Source organism: Bombina bombina, chromosome 1 (genome assembly GCF_027579735.1).
Source record: "Bombina bombina isolate aBomBom1 chromosome 1, aBomBom1.pri, whole genome shotgun sequence".
NCBI classification, from domain to species: Eukaryota; Metazoa; Chordata; class Amphibia; order Anura; family Bombinatoridae; genus Bombina; species Bombina bombina.
The window spans coordinates 60,069,378-60,083,045 of NC_069499.1; the positions used below are offsets into that span (position 1 = coordinate 60,069,378).

A 13,668-nucleotide genomic window follows, 5' to 3' on the forward strand; every position below is an offset into this window, starting at 1 on the left:
CACTTGGCAGTTTTTTTGCTTTAATTGTGACAGTTTCGTTTCTCTTCACTGCTGTGGGGGAGAGGGAGGGGCCGTTTTTGGCGCTCTTTGCTACGCATCAAAAAATACCAGTCAGTTACTTTTATATCTCCTGCATGATCCGGTTCATCTCTGATAGATCTCAGGGGTCTTCAAACTTCTTTGAAGGGAGGTAAATTCTCTCAGCAGAGCTGTGAGAATTCTTATAGTGACTGTGAATAAAAACGTTGCTTTGTATTTTTTATGTCAAATTTAATTATTGTTATTTTACTAATGGGAACAAACCTTTGCTAAAAGTTTTGTGGTTTTAAAGTTTGATGCTATAACTGTTTTTCAGTTCATTATTTCAACTGTCATTTAATCGTTAGTACCTCTTTGAGGCACAGTACGTTTTTTGCTAAAAAAGATTATAACCAAGTTGTAAGTTTTTCTGCTAGTGTGTTAAACATGTCTGACTCAGAGGAAGATATCTGTGTCATTTGTTCCAATGCCAAGGTGGAGCCCAATAGAAATTTATGTACTAACTGTATTGATGCTACTTTAAATAAAAGTCAATCTGTACAATGTGAACAAATTTCACCAAACAGCGAGGGGAGAGTTATGCCGACTAACTCGCCTCACGCGGCAGTACCTGCATCTCCCGCCCGGGAGGTGCGTGATATTTTGGCGCCTAGTACATCTGGGCGGCCATTACAGATAACATTACAAGATATGGCTACTGTTATGACTGAAGTTTTGTCTAAATTACCAGAACTAAGAGGCAAGCGTGATCACTCTGGGGTGAGAACAGAGTGCGCTGACAATGCTAGGGCCATGTCTGATACTGCGTCACAGCTCGCAGAGCATGAGGACGGAGAGCTTCATTCTGTGGGTGACGGTTCTGATCCAAACAGATTGGACTCAGATATTTCAAATTTTAAATTTAAATTGGAGAACCTCCGTGTACTACTAGGGGAGGTCTTAGCAGCTCTCAACGATTGTAACACCGTTGCAATACCAGAGAAACTGTGTAGGTTGGATAAATACTTTGCGGTACCGGCGAGTACTGACGTTTTTCCTATACCTAAGAGACTAACTGAAATTGTTACTAAGGAGTGGGATAGACCCGGTGTGCCGTTCTCACCCCCTCCAATATTTAGAAAGATGTTTCCAATAGACGCCACCACTCGGGACTTATGGCAAACGGTCCCCAAGGTGGAGGGAGCAGTTTCTACTTTAGCTAAGCGTACCACTATCCCGGTGGAGGATAGCTGTGCTTTCTCAGATCCAATGGATAAAAAATTAGAGGGTTACCTTAAGAAAATGTTTGTTCAACAAGGTTTTATATTACAACCCCTTGCATGTATCGCGCCGATTACGGCTGCGGCAGCATTTTGGATTGAGTCGCTTGAAGAGAACCTTAGTTCATCTACGCTAGACGACATTACGGACAGGCTTAGAGTCCTTAAACTAGCTAATTCCTTCATTTCGGAGGCCGTAGTACATTTAACCAAACTTACGGCTAAGAACTCAGGATTCGCCATACAGGCACGTAGGGCGCTGTGGCTAAAATCCTGGTCAGCTGATGTTACTTCTAAGTCCAAATTACTTAATATACCTTTCAAGGGGCAGTCTTTATTTGGGCCCGGCTTGAAAGAGATTATCGCTGACATTACAGGAGGTAAGGGCCACGCCCTACCTCAAGACAAAGCCAAAGCTAAGGCTAGACAGTCTAATTTTCGTCCCTTTCGGAACTTCAAAACAGGAGCAGCATCAACCTCCACTGCACCAAAACAGGAAGGAGCTGCTGCTCGTTACAGGCAAGGCTGGAAGCCTAACCAGTCCTGGAACAAGAGCAAGCAGGCCAGGAAACCTGCTGCTGCCCCAAAGACAGCATGAACCGAGAGCCCCCGATCCGGGACCGGATCTAGTGGGGGGCAGACTCTCTCTCTTCGCCCAGGCCTGGGCAAGAGATGTTCAGGATCCCTGGGCACTAGAGATCATATCTCAGGGATACCTTCTAGATTTCAAATTATCTCCCCCAAGGGGGAGATTTCATCTGTCAAGGTTGTCAACAAACCAGATAAAGAAGGAAGCGTTTCTACGCTGCGTACAAGATCTGTTAATAATGGGAGTGATCCATCCGGTTCCGCGGTCGGAACAAGGACAAGGGTTCTACTCAAACCTGTTTGTGGTTCCCAAAAAAGAGGGAACTTTCAGGCCAATCTTAGATTTAAAGATTCTAAACAAATTCCTAAGAGTTCCATCGTTCAAAATGGAAACTATTCGGACAATCTTACCCATGATCCAAGAGGGTCAGTACATGACCACAGTGGATTTAAAGGATGCTTACCTTCACATACCGATCCACAAAGATCATCACCGGTATCTAAGGTTTGCCTTCTTAGACAGGCACTACCAGTTTGTAGCTCTTCCATTCGGATTGGCTACGGCTCCAAGAATCTTCACGAAGGTTCTGGGTGCCCTTCTGGCGGTACTAAGACCGCGAGGGATTTCGGTAGCTCCATACCTAGACGACATTCTGATACAAGCTTCAAGCTTTCAAACTGCCAAGTCTCATACAGAGTTAGTTCTGGCATTTCTAAGGTCGCATGGATGGAAAGTGAACGAAAAGAAGAGTTCTCTTTTTCCTCTCACAAGAGTTCCATTCTTGGGGACTCTTATAGATTCTGTAGAAATGAAGATTTACCTGACGGAGGACAGGTTAACAAAGCTTCAAAATGCATGCCGTGTCCTTCATTCCATTCAACACCCGTCAGTAGCTCAATGCATGGAGGTGATCGGCTTAATGGTAGCGGCAATGGACATAGTACCTTTTGCACGCCTACACCTCAGACCTCTGCAATTATGCATGCTAAGTCAGTGGAATGGGGATTACTCAGATTTGTCCCCTACTCTGAATCTGAATCAAGAGACCAGAAATTCTCTTCTATGGTGGCTTCATCGGCCACACCTGTCCAGGGGGATGCCATTCAGCAGGCCAGACTGGACAATTGTAACAACAGACGCCAGCCTACTAGGTTGGGGCGCTGTCTGGAATTCTCTGAAGGCTCAGGGACTATGGAATCAGGAGGAGAGTCTCCTTCCAATAAACATTCTGGAATTGAGGGCAGTTCTCAATGCCCTTCTAGCTTGGCCCCAATTAACAACTCGGGGGTTCATCAGGTTTCAGTCGGACAACATCACGACTGTAGCTTACATCAACCATCAGGGAGGGACAAGAAGCTCCCTAGCAATGGTGGAAGTATCAAAGATAATTCGCTGGGCAGAGTCTCACTCTTGCCACCTGTCAGCAATCCACATCCCGGGAGTGGAGAACTGGGAGGCGGATTTCTTGAGTCGCCAGACTTTTCATCCGGGGGAGTGGGAACTTCATCCGGAGGTCTTTGCCCAAATACTTCGACGTTGGGGCAAACCAGAGATAGATCTCATGGCGTCTCGCCAGAACGCCAAACTTCCTCGCTACGGGTCCAGATCCAGGGATCCGGGAGCGGTTCTGATAGATGCTTTGACAGCACCTTGGAACTTCGGGATGGCTTATGTGTTTCCACCCTTTCCGCTGCTTCCTCGATTGATTGCCAAAATCAAGCAGGAGAGAGCATCAGTGATTCTAATAGCGCCTGCATGGCCACGCAGGACTTGGTATGCAGATCTAGTGGACATGTCATCCTGTCCGCCTTGGTCTCTACCTCTAAGACAGGACCTTCTGATACAGGGTCCATTCAAACATCAAAATCTAACTTCTCTGAAGCTGACTGCTTGGAAATTGAACGTTTGATTTTATCAAAACGTGGTTTTTCTGAGTCGGTTATTGATACCCTGATACAGGCTAGGAAGCCTGTTACCAGAAAGATTTACCATAAAATATGGCGTAAATACCTATACTGGTGCGAATCCAAACATTACTCCTGGAGTAAGGTTAGGATCGCTAGGATATTGTCCTTTCTACAAGAAGGTTTAGAAAAGGGTTTATCAGCTAGTTCATTAAAGGGACAGATTTCAGCTCTGTCCATCTTGTTACACAGGCGTCTGTCAGAAAATCCAGACGTCCAGGCCTTTTGTCAGGCTTTAGCTAGGATCAAGCCTGTGTTTAAAGCTGTTGCTCCGCCATGGAGTTTAAACTTAGTTCTTAACGTTTTACAGGGTGTTCCGTTTGAACCCCTTCATTCCATTGATATAAAATTGTTATCTTGGAAAGTTCTGTTTTTAATGGCTATTTCCTCGGCTCGAAGAGTCTCTGAGTTATCAGCCTTACATTGTGATTCTCCTTATCTGATTTTTCACTCAGACAAGGTAGTTCTGCGTACTAAACCTGGGTTCTTACCTAAGGTAGTCACTAACAGGAATATCAATCAAGAGATTGTTGTTCCATCCTTGTGTCCAAATCCTTCTTCAAAGAAGGAACGTCTTCTACACAATCTGGATGTAGTTCGTGCCCTCAAGTTCTACTTGCAGGCAACTAAAGATTTTCGCCAAACTTCTTCCCTGTTTGTCGTTTATTCTGGACAGAGGAGAGGTCAAAAAGCTTCTGCTACCTCTCTCTCTTTTTGGCTTCGTAGCATAATACGTTTAGCCTATGAGACTGCTGGACAGCAGCCTCCTGAAAGAATTACAGCTCACTCCACTAGAGCTGTGGCTTCCACTTGGGCCTTTAAGAATGAGGCCTCTGTTGAACAGATTTGCAAGGCTGCAACTTGGTCTTCGCTTCATACTTTTTCCAAATTTTACAAATTTGACACTTTTGCTTCTTCGGAGGCTATTTTTGGGAGAAAGGTTCTTCAGGCAGTGGTTCCTTCTGTATAATGAGCCTGCCTATCCCTCCCGTCATCCGTGTACTTTTGCTTTGGTATCGGTATCCCAGAAGTAATGATGACCCGTGGACTGATCACACATAACAGAAGAAAACATAATTTATGCTTACCTGATAAATTCCTTTCTTCTGTTGTGTGATCAGTCCACGGCCCGCCCTGTTTTAAGGCAGGTAAATATCTTTTAAATTATACTCCAGTCACCACTTCACCCTTGGTTACTCCTTTCTCGTTGATTCTTGGTCGAATGACTGGGACTGACGTAGAGGGGAGGAGCTATATGCAGCTCTGCTGGGTGAATCCTCTTGCATTTCCTGTTGGGGAGGAGTTATATCCCAGAAGTAATGATGACCCGTGGACTGATCACACAACAGAAGAAAGGAATTTATCAGGTAAGCATAAATTATGTTTTTTTAATCTTGATACATAAAATAATTTCCACAAATTAGCTCCTTTCAAAGGTTACACCCACAGCTACATTTAAAATGAAAGTCAATCCTAGCGTTTGTAAAACAAATAATGAAAATACTTCATGCAGAAAGCTCCTTTGTTAAACACTGCCGCTGATCCAATCAGCAGCACTAATTGCACTTCTGAGTCATGCGACTAGCTTTCTGATTGGATCCATGCTGCCAAACCCACACATATTAGATCAAAGAGAAAGGTAGCCTTACTCTGCCATAAAGATACAGGAGGTTTACATAGTAGCAATCATTCAAAATCAAATAACTTAATTGGTGAAAAAAGAGAACCAGTCGCAACATTATACATTTGCACACACACAGATTAAAAATCGCTATAAACCAGGATGATTCTACAAAGTATATAATCTATGCAGCATTCACCACTGAGAAATCAAATCAGCAGATCCATTATTATGTTAACGCTAGTAACAGGTATCACAATAGTTATTGCTAACTAATCCCCAGTAATTGATAGGTGGACTAGAGCATTTATAGACTCCTGCTACTGAGCTAAACTGGTTAAAGTTCATTCTATAGCGGGAACTTAAATTATTTTTACACTGTCTGCAGTAATTATAAAGTGTACTTAGTGGAAAGCAAATAGTAAATTATTAACGCATCCTGATAAGCTTCTAAAAACGAGGGACTATGCCCACTGTGAATAATGTGCCCCTAACGCGCGTTTCACATTTTCACATAAACGCTTTCTCAGAAGGTTAAAACAGTAGTGTGTGTGTGTTTCTCCCCCTAAACTCTACAGTAAAAACAAGGGGCTATCCTCATATAAATAAGGGCCTTTCAGTATATGAGTCCCATGAGCCTTTATGCAGATAAATGTACATTTCTTCACATCAGGTGATCACTATTACCACAGTGATCACCTGGCTATTAAAACTTGATGCTTGTTCTCAGGGTGTGTGTGTGTATGTATGTATGTATGTATGTATATATATATATATATATATATATATATTAGTGCATTAAATCTATTGTTATGTTTTTTGTGTGTTTTTAAACTTTAATCCCCAAGACACAAACAAGCAGGTTATTATCTTTCAAACGGTGAATCTTGGGGTTTCTATGGCTTAAGGAAGCTGAGAATATCACTCCCTCCATCCAGCTCACTTAGCCCTGTTGTCCTTCCTGGGCAATCCCTGAGCCACTAGCTAAATACATCACTCTTAAAAGGGTTAAAGGGACAGTAAAGTCAAAATTAAACTTAATAGATTGGATAGAGCATGGAATTTTTAACAACCTTACAATTTACTTTTATTTTACTTAGTTCTTTTGGAATCTTTGTTAAAGAATATATATACATCTGACACTGTGGGTCTTGGTTAGGATTCTGAAAATCAGCACAATATTATTAAACAATAAGCAAAACTATACATTGTTACAAAAACACTCCTAGATGGGTTATATAAATGGATCATCTACAAAACATTTATGCAAAGAAAAATCTAGTGTACAACGTCCCTTTAAACCTAGGTTTTCTCTGTACATCCTGTCACATAATCCTCTCAGAGAAGCCCTATATTGTGCATGTGTAAAACAGTGATTTTCTGCTGGCCTTTGCTGGTGCACTGTAGAAAAGTGTGTGTGTTGTTGTCTAGCAACAGATTTACCTAGTAACATAATAGATGAGATTGAAAGAAGTCCGTCAAGTTCAACCTATTCAGATCCTACTTGAGTCACAATAAAGAAGCTCCAATTGAGTTTAAATTAATCCCATTTAAAACAAGCTAATATCAATGAATTCTTTTTCTAACCAGAAATGTATCTAAGACATTTTTAAATGTATCTAAGGTGTTGACGTTCACTGCCTTCTTAGGTAATGAGTTCCACAATTTGATTGCTCTTACAGTGGGGGGGGGGGGGCATATATGTTGCTGGAGATTAAATCTCTTTTGCTCGAGCCTAAATTGTAACCTCTTGTCACGAACAATCTCCCTTAGCTGTATTGCTAGTTTCATGGGCCCAGTTTATTTCAGGGTAGTTAAAATCTCCCAGTTTGACAGCTATTTTAAGAAGAAATAATTGGCAATTAAAAAAACAAACAAACGCCGGTAGCACCTTATTATAAAAAGGGGTTTAAAGCAATACATATATAAATATTGTTTTTGAAGTTTACTTTCCGTTAAAGGACAGAAAATATAAATCCTCAAATGAAACTGTTAATCATGTAGTAGTGTATCATTATTTATTGTACCACATCTCCAAAAGAAAGGTATACACAAAGTTCTAATTTAATATTACACATTAGCATTCCAATTAATTATTGTGTACAAATGTCTCCTATAAAGTTGTAGGAACAAATAATTATTTGTCTTTGCAGGACATGTTGACCGAATGCATCACAAAGAAGGTTTTGTTGCTTCTCCTCCGTGGCTCGATCAGACTAATTGTAATTGATTCAATTGCAGCTTTATTTCGTAGCGAATTTGCAGCTAAGGATTCTGTTCTCAAAGCAAAACACCTTCAGACACTTGGAGCTAAACTTCACAGTTTGAGCAGTCAATTTAACACTCCAGTACTGTGTATTAATCAGGTATTTGCTTCAATTTTGTTAAAATGTTGTGAACCTGTAGCCGGTGTTGGTGTTTAAAATAAAATTATACTTTGACCCCTTGAAAAGTAGATGAGCAGAAACGTACCCTATTTCTTCTAGACACAGTAATACAGAAAATGATTACATGGAATTACATTTCATATAAGTAGGCATTTCTCTGTGTAACTGTAAGTTATTTTTAATAGTTCTTCAGGCTTATGAGGCTGTAAAATTAAAACCTGCCTTAAAAATAAGTTTTTCCCCATCACTAAAGAAACTTTAATTAAAGGGCCAGTTTAGTGCAAACATGAATTAAAGCGTGTATTAGTGAACCTAGATAACGGCCTTAAAGGGACAGTCAATACCAGAATTTTTGTTGTTTAAAAAGATAGATAATCCCTTTTATTACCCATTCCCCAGTTTTGCATAACCAACACAGTTATAATAATACACGTTTTACCTCTGTAATTATCTTGTATCTAAGCCTCTGCAAAGTGCCCCCTTATTTCAGTTCTTTTAACAGACTTGCAATTTACCCAATCAGTGCTGACTCCTAGGTATTTCATGTGCGTGAGCTCAATGTAATCTATATGACACACATGAACTAACGCCCTCTAGTGGGGAAAAACTGTCATTCAGATAAAAGAGGTGGCCTACAAGGTCTAAGAAATTAGCATATGAGCCTACCTAGGTTTAGCTTTCAACTAAGCAAAATATAAGAGAACAAAGCAAAATTGGTGATAAAAGTAAATTGGAAAGTTGTTTAAAATTACATGACCTATCTGAATCATGAAAGTTTATTTTGGACTTGACTGTCCCTTTAACACACACAAAGGTGATTAAACAGATACAAAGTACAGTTCTGGAACTGCAAGCTTTGAGCAGGAAATGGTGTGCTAATTGTGAGCAGCAGTCATATGACCCTTATCACAAAAATAACATGTCCTAACGTCTGTAACGTTTGCATTTTGTCCCTTTAATGGACCCCTTTAACTTAGATTTATGTGACATCTCATTAGTCTGTTCACCTTTATGTAATACTGTTTTATCGTTTTGTTCCAGGTCACTGATGCAGTGAGAGAAGTTCATGGTATCCAGAGTAATTTGGGGTAAGTAATACTTAAAGGGACATGAAACCCCCAAAAAATTCTTTCATGATTCAGATAGAGAATACAATTTGAAACAACTTTCTAAGTTACTTCTATTATTTAATTTGTTTAATTTTCTTGGTATCATTTATTGAGGGAGCAGCAATGCACTACTGGTTTCTAACTGAACAAATGGGTGAGCCAATGACAATGATATATATATATGCATCCACCAATCAGCAGCTAGAACCTAGGTTCTTTGCTGCTCCTGAGCTTTTCTAGATAAACCTTTCAGCAAAGGATAACACGAGAAGGAAGCAAATTAAATAATAGAAATAAATTAGAAAGTTGTTTAAAATTGTTTAAAAATATCTGAATCAGAAAAGAGAAAATTGTTGGGTTTCATGTCACTTTTAATCATGGGTTTTCAAATACACTGGTGTCAATAAAAGTCCTTTAGAAATATCTAATGATTATCAAATGATTTATCTGTAAAAATCCTCATAGATGCGATCACAATCCGACCCTTTCATCACTTTGTAACATTTTTTTATTATCAAACTACCGTAAAATAAGCCCTATACCTAATATGGGTAGGTCCTGTTTCTACTGAACACAATCAAAATGGTTAATCATTAGCTACGCTTTTTTTTTTTTTTTTTTTATTGACTTTTCAAATTCATCAACTATGAGCAGCTGGTAAAGCCCCAGATACTTCCTGCTTAACAAATTATTAAGCACTTTTACACTAATAAAAAGTGCAACAAACCCTAACACAATAAACACACAAGTCCACTGTACCCCTAGTATCCCTGCTTTGATGCGTTAGAGATCATTTTTTATTTTTTTAAATGACACTCTCTTTATTACATTCACATTAAAAACAAATATTATACAATTATAAAGGATTTTTTTATTTATTGAGGTTGAAAACCATACAATACAGAGTTGCCACATACTAAGGTCCTTCGCCTGTAAGGAACATATTACAGCAATAAACAAGATTGTTGTTATACATATCGTTATGACATTCAGTTTTAGGGAGTATGAGTTGTAAAATACCATCTGACATCAAGATAGAACACATGCACAGTGGACTATAGCATGTTCCAATATTGTAATGTTTCATATGTAGAACATAAGACAAACCTCATTTTATTTCTACATAAGTACAGGTAAATGCATACTCCCCTAATTATAAACAGTGGCTTCTGTTGGACCACCAGGACTATAAGTCAAGCTGAACTAAGATGGGGAATTATTATTATTATTATCATTTTATTTGTATAGTGCCACCAAATTCCGTAGCGCTGGGAATCTTGAAGGGGAAGAGCAAAAAGGGCAGCTTTTAGTAATATCCTCAGACAATATTAAAGGCCACACTTGGACGTATTCATACATTGGAAGTATATATGGGGATACCATATGGTTTCTATACAATTAATTATGTGAGCCCCAGGGGATGAATAAATGGTAAAAGTATATGCAAGAGGCAATATTATAACTTGCTAATTGGATAGATAAACAAGAAATATTATGTCTAAAAGCTACATCAGTATTACAACTAAGGAACCAAGTAAGCAAATATTATTATTATTATTATTAGGGGATTAATGAATAAAAAAACCCTATATATTATAACCCCAGAATGTCATGTATATTAACTTCATAGACTAGGCTAGTTTTCATACTATAGTGTAACCTAGGAATTTGTAATAATTAGCTGCCTATGTAAGACAGGCTGTAATATTGTGACTAATTAATTAAACAGAGAAACTGGTGATATCATGCCTATTAGCTGCGTAAGTAAGGCAAGCATCAGTATTATATCTAACTAGCCAAATAAGTAAACAAATATTATTATTATAGGCTTAACGCATAGGAAACCCTTATATATTACAACCTCAAAATGTAATGTCTTTTAGCTGCCTAGACAGGGTAAGTAGCAGTACTGTAAGCAACCAAAAAATAAGTAAATAAGCAGGTTACTGTCAACTGGCTACATAATAAATAAATAAAATAAATAACATATTCTTAACCAGGCGGTCTCCCAGTCTGCAACTCTATCAGCTGTGAAGTATTGCAAGGACTGTAGGGTTGGGGTATAAAAAACATTTATGCACTAGGACCGATGTGGTCATGCTTATCGATTATTAAGCTGGGCAAGCAGAATCAAGAGGGTCTCCCAAGCTTAGATTTTGATATAACTGTGGCACTATTGGGTATCTAAATGAGCGACAATTGGGACTCATCTGAAACATAGGGCGGCTCTTTATGCTTCACTAGTTAATATAGACATTGGTTTCCTCATACACATGTGGGATACTGTAATGACTAAGAAGGCACCAACAGCAGGAAGTACTAGCAAAGTGAAGACCATATGGAGTCTGATAAGGTTTAACAGCCCTGTCTGGGTCACCTCTTTCTTGTAAAACCTCCAACATTTCAATAAATACAAACAGATGAAAGAGATACAATAGACATAACTCCCCTCTTGTTAGTAGATGTTTGTAAAGAGTAGGTCCGTTCAGTTCCACCGTCCCGGCCGCTGACAGTAGAAAAGCCGACTAAGTTAGATATTAGAGAGTGTTATAAATGAAAGGCAGAGCACTATTAACTCGCTTTCTAAGACTCACCTGTGACAGTAAACATACAAAATTCAGTACTCCTTATGGGATATGTGATAGATCAGGTACTCTGCTAGTCTATCAAAGGCAAGAATTGAGGTTATTAGTAATACCTGTCTACTAGAGTGTCCAGGTGTAAAACCATAGATCCCAGAGTAGCCATATATATCTAAGCGTGAATGAGTCTACTTCTGCCTTGCTCCAGTTTTAAAACCGTCCCATGTATACTAAAGAAAACTTATTTTGTTGCAAATAAGTCCTAAAACAAGTCTGTAAGTGTTTTTTTTTTTAATAGGGGGATTGCAGGACATTAAAGTCATAAGTAAACAAATAAATAAAACCTGTATTCCACATGAGAGAGACTAATCCATAGGAGCATATATAGGTACATTAATTTCTCCAGAGATATGAATGTATTAGGCGCCACATTACCCGATGCCTGACTGGGGATCACAGGGGCCTGAATAATGGAAGGCCCAAACTTGATGTATAAATCCCTGTGGTAGTGTCCATCTCCCTGGGTAGACTTGCTGGAGTATATAAGCAAGGCGCCATTGATTCACAGACCAGCTGACTATCCGCTGCGTGAGCAGAGCTCCGGGAGTGACACAAGAGCTCGACTCAATAGAGGCCATATTAAGCACTAAGTTCTCAGAAGTTGCGTTATACAGCTGCCCCTCATGACCTCTCAGAGTAAGAGTCTCACATCGCAAGTCTGTGTTAGTTGATGGTATTGGAGCGAAGTGTGACTGGGGAGTAGTAAGTGCTACCGCACCCCCCGCAGCTTCTGTATCAGTTTGGGTTCCATCAAATTGCCATTGTAGCGTTCATATTTAGCTTGTAGAGACTGGGTAAGGTCATCAAGCAGCTCACAGATTTACTTCTCATAGTCTTCTAGTAACTTTCTAAAGGCGGCACAGAAAACTTGCATTTCCATGTTAAAAGGAGATATTGCAACGCACCCTTGGCGTTGTGATTCCTTCAGAGACCCGAAGGTACTCTGCTGGGGGTTGGTGAGGCCGCAACCCCAATAAAAGCTCTGGTGCTAACTGACAGCTAACTTAGCAATTTTGGGATAATCAGGAGGAGGATGATTAGCTTATTTAAAGTCTATAGGATTTCATGCAGATGCATCTTGTTGAGATGTTTTGTCGAGCTAAGTCCTCAAGGCTGGAGCTGCACTCAAAACTGTGACCTATCATGGCTGCCATCCGGAATTGCCCTCACATTTTTTTTTTTTAACATAATAAGTTCATTGCACACATCACCTATTACCATTACTACACACTATAGCTATTATTAATCAATGTATGCGTTTCAGCTTTTATAATTGCATAAGGTGGTTATAGTCCACGGGCCTTAATCCTAGGATTCAACTCCTGCCCACTAGGAGGAGGCAAAGATTCCCAAAACTCCAAGAGCACTAAATCTCTCCCACCTCGTTGGTAAGCCAGTCTTTGCCTCTACAGGAGAAAGGTGAAGAATTGAGGTGCCCAGATTCTTTGTTGAGAGGGGTCCTTATTTTCCCCCTCGGAGAGCTGCTGCTGAGAGACAGAGAGGCTATTAGAATATAGGGTAGTGACACAGTTTCTCCCAGTGAGGAGTTGGTCACAAGCCTACCACAGGTGTCACGGGGACAGGTCCCCTTAGCCTCCTCCTGCTTGGTCGACAATATATGCTCCTTACATAGATCCCCCTGCTGCGATGTACACAGCACTGGATGGTCTGTTTACTGGAAGCAATTTTTTTCTGCATCAGGTAAACATGGTAGACTGGGTGCATATCAGATAAGTACAAAATACAGTTTTGCACTTGAAGGAGATTAAAGCTTTAGACAGCTTGTGTAACTTTTCAATCGCTTTACAAACCTATAGAAGCTCAGTGCATGGAAGTTATTATTATTATCATCCGTTATTTATAAAGTGCGAGCAGATTGCGCAGTGCTATACAGAGAATAAAACATTACAGGGATTCATTACATACACAAATAATTACAGTAGGGGTACATTACATTTGTAGATGTAGAGTTATACAAAAGGAGAGGCATGCCCTGCCCTTGAGCACAATCAGTAGTAGTTCACTTACATACAAAGTGGCCTACAGGTAGGTGACTCT

At 39.8% G+C, this 13,668-nt stretch overlaps 1 protein-coding gene across 1 annotated transcript in view; it reads left to right on the forward strand.

The window, feature by feature from the left end:
- The window catches only part of XRCC3 (X-ray repair cross complementing 3), a 100,303-nt gene that overhangs the window by 73,888 nt on the left and 12,747 nt on the right, over positions 1 to 13,668 (forward strand). The window contains exons 6-7 of the mRNA XM_053697399.1: positions 7,626 to 7,838; positions 8,901 to 8,947. Of these exons, the coding sequence (XP_053553374.1) occupies positions 7,626 to 7,838; positions 8,901 to 8,947 (260 nt within the window). The remainder of the gene's footprint in view (positions 1 to 7,625; positions 7,839 to 8,900; positions 8,948 to 13,668) is intronic.